Source organism: Erpetoichthys calabaricus, chromosome 4 (assembly GCF_900747795.2).
Source record: "Erpetoichthys calabaricus chromosome 4, fErpCal1.3, whole genome shotgun sequence".
NCBI classification, from domain to species: domain Eukaryota; kingdom Metazoa; phylum Chordata; class Cladistia; order Polypteriformes; family Polypteridae; genus Erpetoichthys; species Erpetoichthys calabaricus.
Window position 1 is genome coordinate 37,729,433 of NC_041397.2, and position 21,953 is coordinate 37,751,385.

General features: G+C 36.8%; 1 protein-coding gene across 1 annotated transcript; it reads right to left on the reverse strand.

Moving 5' to 3' along the window:
* Positions 1 to 7,421: 7,421 nt before the first annotated feature.
* On the reverse strand, positions 7,422 to 8,405 carry LOC114650996 (olfactory receptor 1571-like). Its single transcript, XM_028800951.1, has one exon. The coding sequence runs from the start codon at positions 8,403 to 8,405 to the stop codon at positions 7,422 to 7,424; it is 984 nt and encodes a 327-aa protein (XP_028656784.1).
* Positions 8,406 to 21,953: the final 13,548 nt, after the last annotated feature.

A 21,953-nucleotide genomic window follows, 5' to 3' on the forward strand; every position in this document is an offset into this window, starting at 1 on the left:
GATTATTTAAGGCTTTATAAACCATAAGCAGTATTTTAAAGTCAATTCTGAATGACACAGGTAACCAGTGTAGTGACATCAAAACTGGAGAAATGTGCCCGGATTTTCTTTTCCTAGTTAGGATTCTAGCAGCTGCATTCTGAACTAGTTGCAAACGATTGATGTCTTTTTTGGGTAGTTCTGAGAGGAGTGCGTTACAGTAATCCAGTCGACTGAAAACAAAAGTTTGAACTCATTTCTCAGCATCTTTCAATGATATAAGAGGTCTAACTTTTGCTATGTTTCTTAAGTGAAAAAATGCTGTCCTAGTGATCAGAATAATATGCGATTTAAAATTCAGGTTACAGTCAACAGTTACCCCTAAATTCTTTACCTCCGTCTTGACTTTTAATCCTAATGCATCGAGTTTATTTCTAATAACCTCATTGTATCCATTATTGCCAATCACTAAAATTTCAGTTATCTCTTTATTTAGCTTGAGAAAATTACTATTCATCCATTCAGAAATACCAGTAAGACATTTTGTTAGTGAATCAAGGGAAACGGAGTCATCAGATGCTATTGATAAATACAGCTGCGTTTCATCAGCATAGCTGTGGTAGCAGATATCAACTAATCGGTTGTTGCAGGTTTTTACATCAGGACCTGAATTTCTGTCTGGACTGAAAGCCCTATTGACATTAACCCATTTAAAAGTCAGACAAAAATTAATCATGTGGTAGGAGGAAAACGAATGGTGAGCTGCTTGTTATTGCATTCAGATTGAGCATAGAAGGCATAAAGTAAAGCTGGAAGTGAATAAGAGTATGAAATTGGATTAGATTTTACATTTTAGTCTGTAAACTTCAGTTAACCTGCAAATCCCCTCTAAATGTGCAAGATATTATGTTGGTTTTGATCCATCTGTAGTTTATTTCTGTACTGATGTTTCTTTTTTTCCTGCATAAAGCACACTAGCAAAAGGTTAAGGAGTAAATATAGTAAAATGGCCATTTTCTGGACCATCAGTATTTAGGGTATGCATGTGTAAAAGAGAGGTGCTGAAAGCCTTAGATACCTTTACTTCATGATCATGTGCTGATATTTGCTGTCAAAATAACATTAGACAGAGAGTAAGGTTAGGGGTGATCACCTTGTGCCCCAACAAGCTTTGATAAGTCAGCAGTTTCAGGCAGCAGCAGAGAAAAAGAAAATCCCATGTCATGAAATGTTTGAATCACAGCATGCCATAATTGCAAGAGCTGAGAGACACCTGAATGCTGACACCAGGGATTGCTGCTAAACATCCATGTTATATTGTGTGATTGTCACACTCATTTTCTCTGCTACTGCTTCGGGCGTATTAAGAAATTTTTATCAATAATGAGTGAATAAAATGTTTGAGCCTGCTCCCTTTCCTCCTTTACTGCTCCTCCTTACCACATGGGTTCTAGAGATTAGTCGAGAAGCCCCGTATTTGGGGAAGTGCAGTGTAGTAGCAGTCAAGCCCTTGTAAATTTAGACTGTAGTCCCAGGTACAAGTGCATTGCAGCTACAGTCTGTGTCTTCTTCCCAGATAGGGGGAAGTCAAACAAAATGACACCTTTAGCTAACTAAAAAGATGACAATATGTAAGTTTTTGAGGCAACTCAGACCCTTTTTTCAGAAGTTGCCTCAAAAGCTTGTATATTGTAATCTTAGTTAGCCAATAAAATGTGTCATTTTGCTTGACTTCTCATTACATCCATAATGGCTAACACGGTACAACAGCCCAGTATCCCAGACAGGGGTGAATGCAATGATCAGGACAAGTGCATGGGTGGTGAATATACATCATATATGGGTCCACATAACAAAGAATCAGTGTGTGGGAATAAACTCGTCTATATTTTAGGACAGCGTCACCCCCAAACCCCTTCCATGATAAAACAGCCACTTTCATTGCATTTTCTTCAAGAATTATGCTGCCGATAAAAGGGTATAGCAATTTTTCCAAAACATGACTGACCCAACACTGGAACTTTGTCGTATAATATTTTACATCAAGCAACATTTGTCTGTGCTATAGTACATTGTTAGAAAGGCATCTACATTTAAATATTAAGGAAATGGTGCAGTTTCAGCAGAGGCCAATAGAAGGTGATCTAGCTTGGTGTTGCTTCAGACGTAATTCTGTGACTTAAATGGAAATAATCTAGGAAGTCTGTAATATACTGTAAATTACAAAAATCACAGCTGAGTCTAAAGTTCAGAGAAGAATTGGACTGATGGGGAAATGTTGTGGCTGGTAGACAAATGCTCAAGACATGTGGGTTCTTTACCCAGGAGGCAGTTTTTCTTTCATATTTTAACTTTGCCCATTTGTTTATTTTTTGGAATTTTCCTGGTGTTATCTTGTGAGCTAGATATAATTTAACAAATATATCAAAATTTTGAGTTTATGGCATTGGTGAGCAGATAAGACACCATAGCTGGTAACCTTTCCAGTGCCACCAACTATCAAACAGAATAATTTTAGCCAAAATTAGAATAATTTGAACAAACTGTAAATTCCTAAATACTCTAAAAATGTGTTCATTTCTACTTTGAGTTTCTCCTTGTGTTTATCTACCTTGTGATCTTGACCAATTATGATAAATATATTAAATTTGTTACATTTTGAGTCTTTGGTATTATTCTACAGATTTTAACCCATGTGCCTGGAACCCTGAGATGGCAGCACTATCGATTGTCCCACCATGAAGCCTGGCAGATTTAATTATTTCACATACTCAAGTACATTTTCTATGAATCTATAGCAGGGGTCCTCAACACGTCGCTACCGGTAGCTCGCAACCCCTTTCCAAGTAGCTCGCCAAAGGGTTAATGAATCCTGCATAAATTTGAAAACTTGATTAGTCAAATTAGGGCTGGACGATCTTTCCAAAAAATCATATTATGATCCTTTTAACACAAAATCACGATCCACAATCTGAATTGCAATCTGTCTTTTCAATGTGGCACTTAAGAGACTATCCTGATTCAAACTCATCAAGACCTAAGTAGCACTTTATGTTAAATATTAAACAAAGTTGAATTCAATTGTTCTCTTGTTCACTAGCTAAGCGGAGTTAAGGAACATGCCCCAAAGCTGGCGAGTGAGTGAGGAAGGCCCCTCCCCTCGGCCCACTGTGTGCTTCTCGGATTCGTGCAAAAAAAAACGGTACCGAAAGTGAACTATGATACATAGCGAAATGAGAGAAGTCTCAAAATCAACTGGAATGTTCAAGCAAATTATAGAAAAAAACCCGATCTAAATCCGTTAAGTAGTTCTCTCGTGAAAAGCGGACAGACATACACACAGACAGGCATTGGATTTTATATATTACCAGTAACGGCGCACTGCGCAATAATGTGCAGTGAATACACTTGACTTGAGCATTCATAGTATTCATCCTCTTTCTCTGTACGTTTAGCATTCGTTTGCTCAGAGTTTGATGTGCTTGCTGCTTCCTGAGCAGCTCTTCTTTACTCCACCCTAGCGGCCCGCTGCTTCTCTTCTTTCGTCGGCATCTTTTCACGTTAAAACTGATTAAGTTAGTTTTTGTGTTGCAATTACTTAGTACGCTTTCTTTCATTTTTCACTTAATCTGGCACTTAAGTCTTCAATCTGCCTCAAGAATGATTAGCGAAGGTGGTAGGGAATGAGAACGGAGCCCGTACGCATGCGCCGCACGGCCGCCCTGCTGCATGCTGCTGAGAGTTGATTCTACAATAAAATAAAATAAAAATAAAAAGAGTAATAAAATCATCACCCCAAAAGCAGATAGTAGACATCACGTAGTATATGTGTACCAAATTTCAAGTCAATAGGCGAAACTATTTGCGAGCTACAGGTGATTTAAAATCCTAGACAAACAAACGAACAGCCATGGTAGCGTATTATAGAAGAAGATATATTTGTAAACCTTCAAAATAATGTGCAGTTAAAGTCTCAACAGCATTCTCAGCATTTCTGGAGCTTAGCAGAGCCAGATAAGTATAAGAAGCTTCACCAAGCAGCTCTGAAAACGTCTGCTTTGTTTGGGTCTACATACCTCTGTGAGTCTGCCTTTTCTGACATGAATGTCATGAAATCAAAGTTCAGAACAAGACTGATAGATGAACATTTAAATGACTCCATAAGAGTGAACCTAAGTAGCTACACTCCACCATACACCTCTCTTGTTGACTCCATACAGTGCCAGTCATCTGACTAACTAAAAAACACATCACACATGCAACTGGACCTGTGAATACTCTTGTGAAGTGAAACAGTGTCATGTAATAAAATGACAAATGAATAAATAATATCTGTGTATTTGTAATTGCATTGTTTTGTTTTGACAGCATTCATGTTTTACTTCAGTAGTATGAGATTTACTAGAAAATGCATACAGACGTACAAAATGCACTTGCAGGTGAACTACATATTTTTTGTGATGTTTTAATGTAAAGTGTGAGTTGTGGACACTAACATTTTGCAAATGTTCAGGCAAAACAAGCTTATTCAGTTTGTTTGGGTGAAATAAGCTATGAGAATAAACATTAGAAAACATGAGTAGCTCTCGGCCATTTTAATTTTGTTATATTAGCTCTCAGGGGAAAAAAGGTTGGAGACCCCTGATCTATAGAAAAACAAATTACTTTTTAAAGGTCAATTTATAGCAAGTAGTTTAAATAGATAGTACTGTATTCCACAAGGGTGAAGTGGTTAACTCGATTAGAATGGATCATCATGTGATTATTTTAAAAAGTACTCAGCTACCAGCTAAGTCAGTAACAAGGACAAGAAGGCATGTTGAACTGCTGCAGTTTAAAGCCCCCATGGAAGACTGGAAGGAAGATGCTCATGACAGGGAAATATGAAGAGTCGCAGCCAAGGAAAGGGATGAAGATCTACTTTCATATAGCCTGGGTATAGTCAGTTCTAGCTGACTCGCCTGGAAAAGGGTATTTGCACCAGTGCCCCAAAGTACTATAATTGCTCACATCAGCATTAGTATCAGAAGTCAAGGCATCTCTTTGAAGAAGCATATTTATTTTGCAGAAGATAATTAGCCAAAATGCTACAAATAATGTTTTTATAAATGTATACTGTTGATACACAAATATTAGTAGATAGACAGATGCTTTATTTGTCCACAAGTGGAATTTAATAAAAACAAACAATAATCCCACCAATACACACGTAAGAACTTTTGGCTTGGAAAACAGAGAATATAATAGTCTATAATAATAAACCTGTTGAAGAGTTTTTTAATATAAATATTCACTTCTGGTAGCTGTTTTATTGTGGAAAGCACTTTGGAGGACACCTCTACATAAAACATAAACCCCTTTTTAAATGCACAGAGTGTAATGTTTAGTTCTCTGTCAGTACTTTAGTTTGCCTATTCTTACACTTACCATCCTTTAGGAACAGAGAAAACACGCAAGCAAAAAAGCAGACTTTACTAAACTTAATCATATAGCATTATTCAAATATATAGTGCCATGCATGAAAACAAAAAGTGTGGCAATGGACACCAAGAAGCCTGGTAGGCCTACTGTTGGATGTTTAGACCTTCCACCTGGCTCTTTTCTTACATTCCTTGAAGTTCTGGCAGTAAGTCAGAACATTCTTGGTTTGAATTCCCCCCTCCTTTGTTATCTATGATTAGCTCTATCACTGATCTTATAAAGCTAATCTAAGTATGGTGTGGTCATTGTGTTTCCAAGACAACATTTTCTTTTTAAAATTAACTTTCATGTCTCCAAAAAGTTCTTTGAGGCACTCATATACTTATATCATTAGAGGCAGAAGGCTATATTGAGGCATGCTTTTATAACTTAAAGCGGGGGTTATAAGAAACTTCTACTATCATAAATCACACTTTCTGGTAGATGCATTTGCTTATCTTTTATTGTCAAACAACATCCCTTAGTAGCATTCCTAAAATTCGAGATTTACAATGCCAAAGGTCTTTTTACACTTTCTACTTACGTATTATCAAAATTTTCAGGTAGTTTATAAGCAAACACTAATGCAATAGTAGACAATGTACATTTTGCAGTAGTCAAGTTATGTAACAAGCTGTTTTAACATAGAAAAGAAAAGAGAATCTTTAAAAAGTACACTTTATTAACATTACAAAAAGAGTTTTAAAAAAGGCGTTGCATCTTCCTCCAACAGCAGCACAGTAGCAGAACTGTTAGAACTGCTCTATTACAGCCTCAGAGGATGCTCAGTTCCGTGAGAATTGTTCATGTTCTCCCAGTATGTGAATACATTTCACCTTCTTCCCATTTTGGGTTAATTGGTGACTCTAAATTGGCAAGGATTTAGTAATAGGGAAGAATAAAAAGATGGATGCATTATAACACATCTTATACTACAAACACACAACTGCTTACTACAAAACCTTCTATGTACAATTCATATTTGTGAACTACAAATGGAATGAAACAAGGATAAAAGTTCTGTGCTATGAAAAGAGCAGTATATCTGAATATGCTTATGATAAATATTGGGGAAAAATGACAAATTCCTAACTGCTAGCTGCTAACTGTTGACCCTTGGGATCTTCTCTGTGTATTACAACTGTGAAAAATGAAAAAAATGTTTGCATTTGCTGGTATCAGACATGTTTTTACAAAACAAATAAATTTAAAAAATCAAAATGTTTTAATCGGTACAGACATTCACATACAGTATGATTTGATTGTTTTTGTTTCTCTTGTTCATCATTTTATCTGTTTTCAAGAAATATCACACAACTGACTTTTGTCAATATCTAATTTTGCTTATTGACTACTGGAGTATACGGCCATCCAAGAAAACATAAGAATAGACGGTTCACTGAAATTCAAGTAAAAGAGTGATTACAACCCTTAATGGCATAAAAATCCACATTACATCCATTTGGATATCATTAGCTAGAACATAATGAATAAAACAAAGATGCAGTTTGTGTTAGAGCTCCAGTTTTTAAATAATCATAGGCATTTAAAATTTTAGGGAAGCATGTGAAATGTATTTGTTTGCATTTGCAATAATTAAAATGAACAGCCCAAACAATTGAATACAACAATATCTATTTATGTCACTTACAAAATTTTACTAAATATACAGTACAGTAATAAACATGTGAAATTTATAAAAGAAAATAAAAATGTCTGAAGAGCCTACTCCTTTTTAGAAAGTAGAATAAATTACTACAATATTAGATCTGCTGTGAATATACAGAGACCTTATTTTATAATGCAATGCTTATTTGTATGTATACTTGTACAATATAAATGTAAGAGTCATACACATAACACTACACAAACATTACCAATTGCTGAAAGTAAGCTCAGTCTGATATCCAGCAAGTTTATTTAAAAATTTACATACAAAAGGAAACTGAAAAACGTTTAAACTCACAAAATCAGAGTTTTGATTATGATACTGTTCTACCAAGATTAAAAGAAAATAACATTTTAGGTAATGAATCAGCTGTTTTTCTCTTAAAGATCTTTTTAATCTCCAGCATGATTTCTTCTGTTTTTAATGTATAAATAATGGGGTTTAATAAAGGAGGCACAGTGGCAGCTAAAGAAGTACTGAAAATCCGAGTATTTGTGTCTACTGATAGTTTTATCCAAGATGTAAGATAAATTGATATTAAAGGGATGTAAAATATAGCTACTAAAGCTAAGTGTGTTGTGCAAGTTTTAAATGCTTTTCTTCTACCATCTTTAGATTTTATCTTTAACAATGCTGAAAGAATGCAAATATAAGATACTATAATTAAAGCCGGGGGTACACAGAAAAATGTAACAATACTAAAGTATGCCACCCTCCAGTTTGGTGTAAAGTCATTACATGCCAAATTGAACACAGGTCCGTGATCACAAAAATAGCTATTAATAACAGTAGATCTGCAGAATGACAAACGTGTAATTAAATAAACTAAGACAACATCCACCACAAGAGGGATGCACGCAGAAATGAGTATAATCCTAATCATTCTAGTATTTGTATTGATTGTGACACTTTGCAAAGGAAAGCAAATGGATATTAATCGATCATATGCTAAAATTGTGATTGACATGGATTCCATTTCTGAAAAATACACAACAAAAAACATCTGAGTCAAACAAGTCTCATATAATATAAATTTTGAATCAAAAAGAAATGCACCTGCTGATTTTGGAATAATAGTTGTACTATAACATATGTCTACTATCGACAGCAAAAATATAGCAATGTATTTAGGAGTATGCAGACTCTCTGCATGCATTATAATTGCCATTAGAAAAATGTTAAAAAAGAGTGTAGCAAGATAAATAATACTCAGGAATAAAAAGTAATATTGTGCAAATGGTAGTGACTGAAAGCCACCAAGATAAAAACCCAATGGCCTGACAAAAGTTGAGTTCATTCTTGTTGTCTTCTTTTTTCAGTTTGTATTAATCTTCTTTTCTCATTTTTTATTTTGATCTGTAAAATAATGTTATTACAGTTAGTCCTAAAGATAAATTGTAAATATTTCACAAAATTAAAAGTTAATTTAAAAAGTATTTGTTGTCAACTTATTGTTTTCTAAGCAATGATGATATATAGATTGACCCATCAGATTCAATTTGTGCACTCACATTCTTGTTTTCAAAGTGATGTCAGCATCTTCAAGGGACAATGATGAGAAATACCACATAAATATTCTTTATAGACTTTATAACCTAAATAATTACATCTAATATAACTGTAACAGGAGCTCAACATTCTGGGGAATAAATTAAATTGACATGTTTCCCTTTGAGATATAATTAAACTTTGACTGATTTCTGCAGACATTTTTTTATATTGCATCATGTGCTTATTAAAGAGTACTAAGTATATTAAGTTTAAAGAGAACTTAAGTTCCTTTGCCACACTCAAATGAGGCTTTATAATGTGAGAAAGAAAAAAATGCAAGCTAGATTAATAAAGCACAATTTTAAGTATGCTCAAGGGTTAGAGATAACTGATTTCTCTAGTTACTTATGTAGAGAACTCCAAAAAAATGTTTTTACTGTGGTGGATATCAGAAAATTTCAAAAAGAGCAAACAATCCTATATCAGAAGATCTTAAGCAAACAATATTTAAGAAATGAAGCATTCTAATGATATTCAATAATGACGTAAAATGAGTATTATTCATTTAAAAAAGTCTCTGCCTTCATTCTTCAAACTTAACTAATAAGATTCAACAAGATTCTGTCATTGATATCACTTATTGACTAAAGATTACTGTGTGTAGCTAATTGGAGAAGTTAATAACAACAGTGTAGGTCAACCTTTAATAACTTTTGCTTGTCTGGAATAACACATCCTTTCTGTGCAAAGATTGTATTACTTTAAACTATTTGGATGTCACAGAAAAATATACTCCACTATTCATTTCTCTAGAGACATCTCTTCTCAGCCACATCAAAAGGTTGGAGTGCCCTCTCCAACCTCAAGCAAAGAGTTTAAGTATCATTGGGTATTGTTCACAAGCGAAAGAAGAAGGGAGTGCAAGATCAACAGGCAGATGGAGTGGTGTGTCTGCAGTTATGCAGACAATGTACCAGTCAGTCACGATGAACAGAGAGATGAGCCAAAAGGCAAAGCTCAAGATTTAACAGTCGATCTATATTCCTTCTCTTACATGGGGCCACAAGCTTTGGGTAGTGACCCGAATAACCAAATTGCAGACAGAAACGGCAGAAATTACCTTCCTTTGCAGGGTGTCTGTGCTCAGCCTTAGAGATAAAATGATAAGCGCAGACATTCGGGAGGAGCTCAATGTACAGCCACTATTCTTCTGCATGAAATGGAGACAACTGAGGTGGCTTGGATACTTTCTATGCCTCCTGGATGCCTACCTGAAGAGGTGTTTTGGAGCATGTGCAACCAGGAGGAGACCCTGGGACAGACATAAGACATATTCTATCAGACGGTTGTGGCGAGCGCCCTCTTCTACGTGGTGATGTGCTGGGAAGGCAGCATAAAGAAGATGGACGCCTCACGCCTGGACAAACTGGTGAGGAAGGCAGGCTGTATTGTAGGCATGGAGCTGGACAGTTTGACATCCGTGGCGGAGCAACGGGCACTGAGCAGGCTTCTGTCAATCATGGAGAATCCATTGCATCCACTAAACAGTATCATCTCCAGACAGAAGAGCAGCTTTAGCGACAGACTGCTGTCACTGTCCTGCTCCACTGACAGACTGAGGAGATCGTTCCTCCCCCACACTATGCGACTCTTCAGTTCCACTCGGGGGGGTAAACGTTAACATTATTCAAAGTTATTGTCTGTTATACGTGCATTTTTATCACTCTTTAATTTAATATTGTTTTTTATCAATATGCTGCTGCTGGAGTATGTGAATTTCCCCTTGAGATTAATAAAGTATCTATCTATCTATCTATCTATCTATCTATCTATCTATCTATCTATCTATCTATCTATCTATCTATCTATCTATCTATCTATCTATCTATCTATCTATCTATCTATCTATTCCCCAAGACAAGTGGTTGTGGGAAACAGATGTCTAGACATCTTTACTTAGACTGCTGCCCATGCAACCAGGACCTAGATAAGCAGTAGAAAACAGATGGATGAATGGCTCTCTTCCCAGATCCAAACTCTTTTTATTTTATTTTTTATATTGAGTTTATTGAAATCACACAACATTCCATGCAAATACATCAATTTTACAAGAATAACACTTAAACCTAGTAAAAATAAGCAAATAGATAGAGTAATAAGTGAATATAGATAAAAAAAAAAGTTGCCATCGCTGTACTTTGTATATAAGAGACAGATCGAATATTATTTAATTATTTACCTTTATTTATTTACTTACTTCCTACTTAACAAGCTAATACATGGTCCCAAATATTCTTTCTTGTGTAAAAAAGATTTCCTGTTTTGGATTTTAGGATTTTGGAATATTTTCAGGAAGAGTCTGATCATTTCTCCATTTTCTAATCTGCTCAACTAAAACAGGTAATTGCTCAAGACTAGTAACAATAACAAAGAGATGGAATTATGTGCCAGATATTTCACTGATCGAATATAGTCTGTATAAATAAATGAGTTTTGCCTCATCCACCTATTGACATAATTCCTCTAATGCAAATTTTATGGTCAGTTATTTCCCACCATCATAATTTTCCTGTGTTAACTTCTCTGAAAGAAAGTGAAGGGACATAGCTTCTCAGTGTACAGGAGTCTGAGAAAGTATTACAGTATTAGTCATACTACTTCTTATTTAAAAGAACGGGAGTATTCTTGGGAGGCATAGTATGGGTGCAGAGATGAACAGTTCCTTGAAATGCTGAAGCATCTGAAAAATTGCACTTCTTGTGTCAATCTGAAACTCTAGCCACTTTTCTTTGTCAGGAATGGGAGTGATTACAAAACTAGAAACTACCTAAAGACACCCACTAGCCTCACTTTATGAAGGTAGGTGGCTTAAAGTTCAGTATTGGTTTTATCTTGGTTTGGTCAATTTTTAACCCACAACATGTAATATCTTAACCAAGAAAGATAAAGGATGTCTTGTGGAGCTCATATGTTTCCATTTTCACGTTTTTCTTCTAATCATTGTGCAATGTGTTATATATACATACTGTATAATGTTTGATTGCTAATGGGATATTGTAATTTTTGGGAGTGACAAATTGAAATGCCATAAGTGCAACTACCTATTAAAAAATAATTACAGCTTTGCTGATATTGTGCCAGGAGGGCATCATCAAACAAGTCAAATGGAAACTGAGAACCTTACAAACATTGTACATGGTGGACTGATTTAACAGGTTTAGAATATCATGTAGTTGCTACAGGTCACTCCATTCCTAGTTGAATTTTCAACATTTTAGTAATCATCCAAGCCACTAAGTAGCAAGTTTGCTTGCTGAACTAAAGTAATATTCTTTTGTTATTTTAAAAGTTGCTTGTCTCACTTCTCCACTGCTGAACATGGAAGAATAAGATCATTCTTTCAAGTCCAGGAAGAGAGGGACTGGAGGAAGAAAAGTACAAATGATTCAACTGTAGCAGGAATGTAGTTTCTATGTGTAATGTTGCTAAGAGAATGTCATAATCTAAAAGGACGCAGAAAGAGTATAGATGAATTTAATATGACATTACTTATAAAGAGTATGTTATTAACATTTTGTTGTAAATGGCTTGATTATACTTTGATCAGCTTCTGACTAAGTTACTCTGGAGTGTGGCTTACAAAAGGTGAAGGTCTTTGTAAACTTCCTTAGTAAATAAAACTACTGTAAAAGGGAGATTGGTATAGTGGGACCGAGAACTTAATATACTGTATACTACTTACGAGTAAGGCTTCAGAATTGAAATATTTGTATTGCACTAATATTATAATATCATATGGTCAACAGAGTACCTAGGGTCAAAATTGGAAAATCAGAATCACCAGCACCAAACCAAAATGACTAAACTGGAAATTTACTCAATAGCCAAACAGAAAGTCAAAACACCAGAAATTCAGTAATTAAAGTGTAAGAGCCATTTGCAAGTTATTTAAGCTATATTTAATGCTTGCCTAAATATTTGTGTATAGTTTATTTGAGGTTCTTATAACCCCTAGAAGTTGAATTAAATTGGTATATTCTAACTACTTTTTGCCCCTCTGACTATAGAATAGTCTCAGTTAGTGACCTGCCTTGCTGTGTGTAAGTCATTTACTTCATATTGTTTTCTTCATCCGATGATCTCCCATTGTTTCCTGGCATTTGTAGGTCTTACGGTAAACCATAATGTCACTCCATTAATGTTATTTCCTTTGAATGAAATGTATTGAGATGTAACCTCCCTTTGTCCAGGAGTCTTTCAAAAAGTATTGTTCCAACATGCATACTGCAGGCATTTACTTCCAATTCAAAAGGAAAGGTGTGGGCTGGTTGGCATAATATGGGTGCAGAGGTAAAAGCTTTTGTTGTCTACTTCTAACCCTAGATGGTTGGTTGTCTTTTTATGGATGAGGTGGGTGTGATCAAAATCATTGAACTTGTTTTACAGAAGTGGGAGTCTCAGTTAAGTATTGATTTTACCTTGGATTGGTCAAGTTTTTTATTCCAGAACGTGTAATTTCATAACTAATTTCACAGAGGAGATTTCATTGTCATTCAGTATATATGCAATGTTTAAAAGATGCATATCTATGAAAATGTATTCACAGCATGCCTCTTGATTATAAAGACATTAGAGTTTAGGCCGAACATTCTCAAATTATTGTCATTTCAGATGGATTTCTTCCTCCTTGAACTAAGTATATACTTTACTGTATATATGGAATTAAACATTCATTCTATATGCCTCATGATCTCTTCCGCACTGATTTTTTCCTATCACTATGCCGGATTCTCAAATTTAACTAGATGTCAATCTGTATTAGCATAACAGTATCTATATAGCTAAAATTATCACTACTGTATGTGTAACATTTGTTTTTGAAAATGTATTATTGTATTTTTTTCTTTTTTCAGTTTGTGCTATAAGATGATGATGCTTTATGTTTCTAATTGTGTTTTCCATTAGCTAATAAAAAATGTTGTAATAAATTAGCTTTTCTTATGTCTATTTATTCTTTGTATGAAACTGCTTGGTTTGATTCCAGGTCAAGCAGGACAGAGTCAGCCCCAGAAACTTTGGGTGGAATGCAGGAAACAACCCAGAAAATGGAAAAGTCAAATTAAGATGAGATAGTAAACCCAGTACTGCAATTAAAATGCATCCCTTGTGTCAAAGTTTGTGATTTTAGGTTAGTTTGAATTTTAGGCTGTTTATGTTTATATTTTCTTTTTGGATGATTACAGTTTCCATCTTAATTTTGCATATGTGTTCAAAATGTATTCATTTTCAGCAATCAGATGTATTAAACTAGACCTTTAGGGCCAATGAAGAATAAACAATATTATAGTTTAATTGGGTCTAGCCCCTTACCAACATTGTATTGAACAGAGACAGGTCATTGTAGACTCTGTGAAAATATAGTGGATTGTGCATATATTTTTGTAGCCTAGAATTTTCTCAACCCTGGTTTAAACCTTTACTTGAAGGAATCTTTCATGCTTTTCCAAAATGTTGCAACAAAACCATTCAGAGCATCATTCATGTCCGATATTGCATATTATAATGTTAATAGCTTTTTTATTCTGACCATTACCCTTCTAGAATATCATTCCAAGAATTTGCTATTAACTTGAAAGATACTCCAAATAAAAATCATATGCAACATATAAATCAGATCTTTTTCTAAAGGTGTCCATATAAATAATAAATTCTGCATAATAACTTTAGGTACAGTGTTAATGTCTTCTCATCAAAGCATTTTAAAGTTTCAAGTGTTAAACATCTCTTTTTAAGGAAACATTGCAATTATGAGGAATGGTAGTAATTTAGGAGTTATATTCATTTTCTTACTGGTATTTGGCTTAAACATCAGTTATTTAGAGAAGGCCTTACATTTTTTAACAAAAACAAAAACTGTCTGAGAAGATAAACATGAAGTGATTTTAATAACAACTTCAAATATATCCAAAGAAGTCTAGGTGAGGTCAGGTCAGGTTAGTGAGCATGTGCTGGTACAGTGCATTGCTGCACCCACCACATTACGAAACAGCTTTGGATCCCAGTTGTCAACTCTCCAGGCAGACACACAGTCCAGTCCCACTCTCCGGAAATGACCATCTATCTGCCGCAGCCAGGTGTTACATGGGTGTCCCCTTGGCCTGGTCCAGCCGCTCAGGTCCTTAACAATAAGGATCCTGCAAACCAGATCACCCTCGGGGAATCGCACCACATGGCCGTTGCCGTAACTGACGCTCTCTCACAATGCAGGTTATGTGCCTCATTAGGGACTCCATTAGCAACCACTCGTTCGACACAAAGTCAAACCAACGGTACCCAAGGATTCTGTGAAGAGACACCATACTGAAGGATTCCAGTTGTTATGGTGTATAAAATCTTCATCTTATTCTGTATTATATTTTGCTCAATCCCAACAAGATGAATTCAGATGTAGGAGGCATTATAATAAAAAAAGGCATATCCTCTTCCCTTATACCTGACTTTTAGAACAGTTGTTCATAGCTTAGTGCTAATTTGTTTACAGTCTGGGAAAGGAAGCCTGGATTGATACCTCAGGCTATTGATTACTTTATGGATGGACATCTGGGACATCAATTGTGTTTTACGACCTGGGAAATAAAGGCTGAGGCAATATCAAAGAACTTATTACCTGGGGAGCAAAATTCATCCATCAAAATTCAGCCAGCCAATCAGGTGCTTGGAACATTCATGTGCTGTGAAACCATGGCATGAAACTTTATAATAAATATGCCTCATTTTGAAAGAAACATTAGCAGAAGTAAGCTTTTTTTAAGACTATTTTATCCAGACTTTACTATCGATCTTATTTTCTATTACTTATTATTGTTTTTTTAATAAATAGTAACTTGTTTTCATCTTTCTATGCTTTGTCTTAATGTCTAGAGTGATTGAAGTAATAAGGTAGATTTCTAAGAGCACCTGGCGTAGCTGGAGATTTTGCCATTAGCTCTGTGCTGCGGGGTTTTAAGGCTGAGAGTGAGGCGCCACTCAATAGTTAGGGACAGTATGAGAAGAAGGTATTCTTGGCTGATAAATGGCCTATAGTCAAGGATACTGAGTCTTTTTATGTTTGAATATTTTCTTGGAGACCAAAAGTAACATTTAGGTCTGAGGTCTATTTAAAACATCATATGTTGTCCGTGCCGATAATAAATAAGTCTCTTGATGTGCTGAGAGAGTGACAAGTTGTGTTATACTTAAAGCATTTGAGTGCTAAAAGTTAGCCAACTGTGTGTGAGTCATTTGTAGGGCACTGTTGTGGTTAGGGCCTGAGTGTGTGTGAATCTATGTATGTGTGTGTTATTATTTAGGGTGCGGGAGTAGACCAATCCAATAACGAACTTGACAAAGAAAAGGGTAAATAGACGATAACACATTTTGGCGCTGCTGAGTAGGTTTAGTTGGAGTAATCATGTCACGCACCCCGTTTGTATGGAAATTTTCTAATCTAAACTTCAAGGAAGGATCGTCTTCGGGCGGCAACAGTGCTGTAATTACAGCCTGGCATTCAGCCGGCAGATGGCAGCCTGTAGTGACGGCATTTTCTAAGTTTTCTAGTCCAGTAATGTGGCCCGCTGTAGCAGCGGAACCGTCTCCGGAAAATATTGTGGAGACAATAGCTAGTTTAAAATTAGCTGATAAAAAGGAAAGCGTACAAAAACCTACAGGTTTGATAGGTTGGATGCTTTTAACTGCTTTAGAAACTTTAGAGGCAGAGATAGAAGAATTGAGGAAGGTTTTAAATAGGATTGAATTAGAGCATTCATGGACACGTGAATGTCTTAAAACAGCATCAGAAACAAGTGATGTGTGGCAAAAGAAATGCGAGAGTTTGGCATGTAGAGTAATAACAGCTAAAAGAAAGACAACACAGAAAAAGAAACCAAACAATATTCCTACAGCTAAAGTACATGCTCTTGTTGCAGGAACTTGGGATCCTGCAACATGGGATGGGAATATTGAGGATACTGATGACGATTGGATAGAGGAATGGGAGCAGGAGGAAAAAGAATTAAGCACGGTTGATCAACAGAATAGATTTTCCCCAGTACATAATTCCATGTGTAATCAAGAACGAAAGAAAGTGCACCCAGTTATAGAAGAAAGAATACAACAGACTAGAGGGGGACATTCAAAAGCATCATGTACTGTGCGAGATTTTACACAGGGTGAACTCCTAGATATAGGCAGACAGTATGGACAGAAACCGGAAGAGCGCATACTAATATGGCTCCTCAGAGTATGGGATGAAGGAGGAGAATCTGTGCAGTTAAGACAAAGAGAAGTGGGGCATCTTGGGGCTCTTACTACAAATCCTAAATTGCGTAATGTGCTTAGAGGGATGGCTTCTGAAGACATGAGACCCCTCACAGACTGGCTTGCTAGTGGAATACGTGTGGCATGGCAAGATCGTAGTGATCTACCTTTAGAGGACAGGTCTTGGAAAGATATTAGGGAAGCTACACAGCTTGTTAGGGAAATGGGAATTCAGGCAGCTTTATATGAGTTAATTGCAGACATTTCAGAGCCTTTTGAAGGACCAGATATGCAGCAGATGACTCCTGGGATGAAGAATAGATTAATCAAACAAGCACCCCCTTTTCTGAAGGGTGTATTGATTACTAGTCTGGGGGGAGAACAGATAGTGTCAGTCTGGGAAGTGGTATCTTTACTAGGTCAGATAAAGGAGTATGAGTATGGAAGTAGTAGTGGTACTAAAATCAGGGAGCTGAAAAAGAAAGTGGGTCCCTGGAGACCTGATAGAAAACAAATATGGTATGATTTAATAAATGCAGGGATCTCTAGACAGGAGATACATGGTTTGCCTACTTTAAAACTTTATGAGATGTGGGGTAAGATTTTGAAGAAAGGTGAACAACAGGAAGAAAAGCCCAGTGCTCCACCTTTAGAAGTACAACAAAAGCAGGGGCCAGTAAAGGAAGGTTCAGATAATAAAATAAAGGAGAAACGGTTTCCAGTTCTGGGCAAGGGATGGAAAACCCCTGAGCCTAGAGATTGAAGGGAAGGCAGGACCCCTGCAGCAGAGGTAAGGGCAGTAATGGTGGGGGATCGACGCCCATATACACCTCTGACAATTTTCTGGAGAAAGGGACAAGTACAGCGTGTTTTAGCTTTAATTGATACAGGAGCAGAAGTAACTTTGATTCATGGTAACCCAGATAATTTTGAGGGTGAATGTGTAACTGTTACAGGCTATGGAGGTAGTGAAATTCTGGCCAAAATAGTACAGCTGAGGCTTGCTATTGGAAATAGTACTCCTTTTAAAGCTCCTGTGTTGATCACTGCTGTAGAGGAATATATTTTAGGGATAGACATTTTACAAGGGCAAACTATAAAGACCGAGTGGGGAACTTTTAGTTTTGGAATTAGGTCTTTAAAAATTAGTCCTGTAAAACAGATAGTGAGGGGGGGGGGGGGGGAAGCTAAATGGTCACCTTTGGTTATACCTACCCCTGATTTCCCAGTTAATTGTAGACAGTACAGACTGCCAGTTGGCCATAAAGAAATTGGAGAAACGATTCCGGAACTACTTAAAGTGGGTATTATACGGCCAGCTGTAAGCCCATTTAATTCTCCAGAGTGGCCTGGAAAAAAAAAGGATGGGAGTTGGCGCATGACAGTGGACTATCGTGCGCTAAATGCAAAAGCCCCACCACTTACTGCTGCTGTTTCTGACATTGTCACCATCACGGAACAAATAATGGAAACAGCAGGGGATTGGCAAGTTGTTATAGATTTGGCAAATGCTATTTTCTCCATTCCAATAGCAGCTGAGTCACAAGACCAATTTGCTTTTACATGGCAAGATAGACAGTATACTTTTCAGGTCCTACCTCAGGGTTATCTCCATAGTCCGACTCTGTGCCATGGTTTAGTAGCTAGGGATTTAGCTAACTGTAAAACACTGGAGAGAATTACATATTTCCATTATGTAGATGACATTCTACTAACAGGAGACAATGAAGAGAAGCTAGATGAGGTTTTAGATGAGCTTATAAAGTACATGCGTAGTATAGGATGGGCAATAAATGATGATAAAGTGCAGGGATCTGCACGAGAAGTAAAATTTTTAGGTGCAATGTGGCTTGGGCCTGAAAGGAAAATTCCACAAAAAGTGATTGACAGTATTTTAAAAGTTCCTGTACCTGTAAATAACGAAGAGGCTAAGTCTTTTGTAGGACTGCTGGGGTATTGGCGTAATTTTATTCCTCATTTGGGATTGATACTTAGACCAATACACGATATTGTAAAAAAGAAAGCCATTTTTAAATGTGGAGAAAGTCAGCAAATTGCTTTTGATAAGGCTAAAGAAGCTATTCAAGAGTATCAAGGCTTGGGGCCTGTGCAAGCAGGTGTTCCCTTTGAACTAGAGGCCAGTGAACAAGGAAATGTTGCAACTTGGAGCTTGTGGCAGAAAACACAGGGGAAACGAGTTCCTGTTGGCTTTTGGAGTAGACAAATGACAGGTTCGCAGCAGGGGTACAGCCAGTTAGAAAAGCAGCTTTTAGCAGCTTACTGGGCCCTTCTACATACAGAACGAATAACTAAAGATGCTCAAGAAACTTTGAGAACTGGTTTACCCATCCAGGGATGGGTCAGAGATGATACGCAGTGGGGTAGGACAGGAGCAGCTCAAAATCAGACTTTGTGTAAATGGAAGTGGTATTTACAGGCTAGAGCTAAATTAGAAGGGAAAGAACCTAGTGCATTGCATGGTGCTATGGCTGGCACGGTTCAGTTTGAAGATCCGGTTGATTTTCCCCAGATACCACCTCTTGAACCATCACCCTTTTGTGAAGCTCCTGCATTTTCTGATCTGTCTGTAGAACAAAAAGCTAATTCATGGTTTACAGATGGGGCAGCTCAGTTACATAAAGGAATAAGAAAATGGAAGGCAGTGGCTTACCATCCAGTTTCTAATACTCAACATGTAGAAGAAGGGGATGGAAAATCTAGCCAGTGGGCTGAGTTGCGAGCTGTGGCTATGGTGCTTGAAAGACAGACAGAAAGGCCTATTGTGATTTATACTGACAGCTGGGCAGTTTTTCAAGGCCTTGTTACGTGGGCACCAAAATGGAGAGAAGATAGGTGGCACATACGTGGGAAGCCTGTTTGGGGTGGTGAAGAGCTCTGGGAGTCGCTATGGGAAAATGGACAAAGAGGAGGTGTTCTGATAGGGCATGTAAGTGCACATATAAAAAAAGGAAAAGAGGAACATGAGTTTAATAACAAGGCCGATGCCACTGCCTCAGATATTAGAGCAGTAAGTACAGAGGATAGAGAACTCATGCAAGCATTAGCGGCTTGAGGTCATCAAACCTCAGGGCATTTGGGTATTAAAGCATCAGTAGAATGGTGTAGGAAGAGAAGTGCCCCTGTTACTGAAAATCAAATGAAACAAGCAATTGAACAATGCGAAACATGTGCTAAAGTCAGACAATGGCCATTACAAAAAATATCAGGAGGGTCATTACACAGAGGTGAGAAGGTATGCGCAGTATGACAGATTGACTATGTAGGGCCATTAAGATCAGAATAGAACAAAAGATATCTTATGACTGCGGTGGACACTTACACAGGCATCATGCAGGCGTACCCTGTACAAAGAGCCACACAAGCTAACACGATTAAATTGCTTTCCTGTTTGGTGCAAGTGTATGGTATACCTGAAGAAATTCAGTCAGACAATGGCACGCATTTTACCGGTCAGGAAGTGCAGAAGTGGGCTAAGGAAAGAGGTATTATGTGGTTGTTCCATATTCCATATCATCCACGTGGAGCAGGGCTAATTGAGCATATGAATGGTTTGTTAAAACAACAACTTAGAACTCTAACAGGGATGTCCATCATGAAAGGTTGGTCAAAATACTTACAATGGGCTCTTTTCTGTTTGAATAACCGCCCTATAGCTAGCAGCACTCCTATTGGGAGATTAACAGGAAGCAATCAGAAAGAGAACTCTTTAATTGTTAAGCTTCAACAAACCAATGCCAATGTTATAGTAGAACAACAGGAAAATAAATTGAAAGTCTTTTCAGCTGTAGAATGGAGTCTGGGAGCTAATCTAAGCAAGAAAATTAATCTTGGACTAAGTGGTAATCTTCCAAAAGAAGTAGTTATGAATAATAATCTAACTCTAATAGAGCTGATAGAAACAGGAGAAAGATGGAGCATGTTAGCCAAAGCAACTGAAAATGTTAAAATTAATAAAGGAGATTTTATTACTTTAGAAAAGACTGATAAAGTAACAGTTATTTTGATACCATATGTATCTACACCTGGTAGAAAGGTCTGGATTAATAGTCCAGGAAAAGCACCCAGAAAGGGGGAAATAATAGCAGTGGGTCAAGGAGATACAAGATTGGTTATAATTGATGGACAGAAGCTGCCTTGTTATCTTCCTCTTTACAGACTTGCCCACAGAGCAGGCTAACAGTGACTGGAATCAAAAGAGAAAAAAAGCAGAAGAAGAAGAGAAACAGTGATGACGGAAGAGCGACGTCAGAGAACAAAACAAAGACACGTGTGACCAGTTTTCATCCGATCGTCAGTCAACAGCATTCTCATGAACATTGATTGCTAAATCAAACGCCGCCCTGGGACTTTCATCCTTGACATCACTGATTCCTTTCAGTAAGCTTTTTTTAAGACTATTTTATCCAGAGTTTACTATCGATCTTATTTTCTATTACTTATTATTGTTCTTTAATAAATAGTAACTTGTTTTCATCTTTCTATGCTTTGTCTTAATGTCTAGAGTGATTGAAGTAATAAGGTAGATTTCTAAGAGCACCTGGCGTAGCTGGAGATTTTGCCATTAGCTCTGTGCTGCGTGGTTTTAAGGCTGAGAGTGAGGCACCACTCAATAGTTAGGGACAGTATGAGAAGAAGGTATTCTTGGCTGATAAATGGCCTATAGTCAAGGATACTGAGTCTTTGTATGTTTTAATATTTTCTTGGAGACCAAAAGTAACATTTAGGTCTGAGGTCTATTTAAAACATCATATGTTGTCCATGCCGATAATAAATAAGTCTCTTGATGTGCTGAGAGAGTGACAAGTTGTGTTACATTTAAAGCATTTGTGTGGTTTTTAAGTGCTAAAAGTTAGCCAACTGTGTGTGAGTCATTTGTAGGGCACTGTTGTGGTTAGGGTCTGAGTGTGTGTGAATCTATGTATGTGTGTGTTATTATTTAGGGTGCGGGAGTAGACCAATCCAATAATGAACTTGACAAAGAAAAGGGTAAATAGACAATAACACACCAGTCTTCATCTCAGGTCACTGGATAATATCC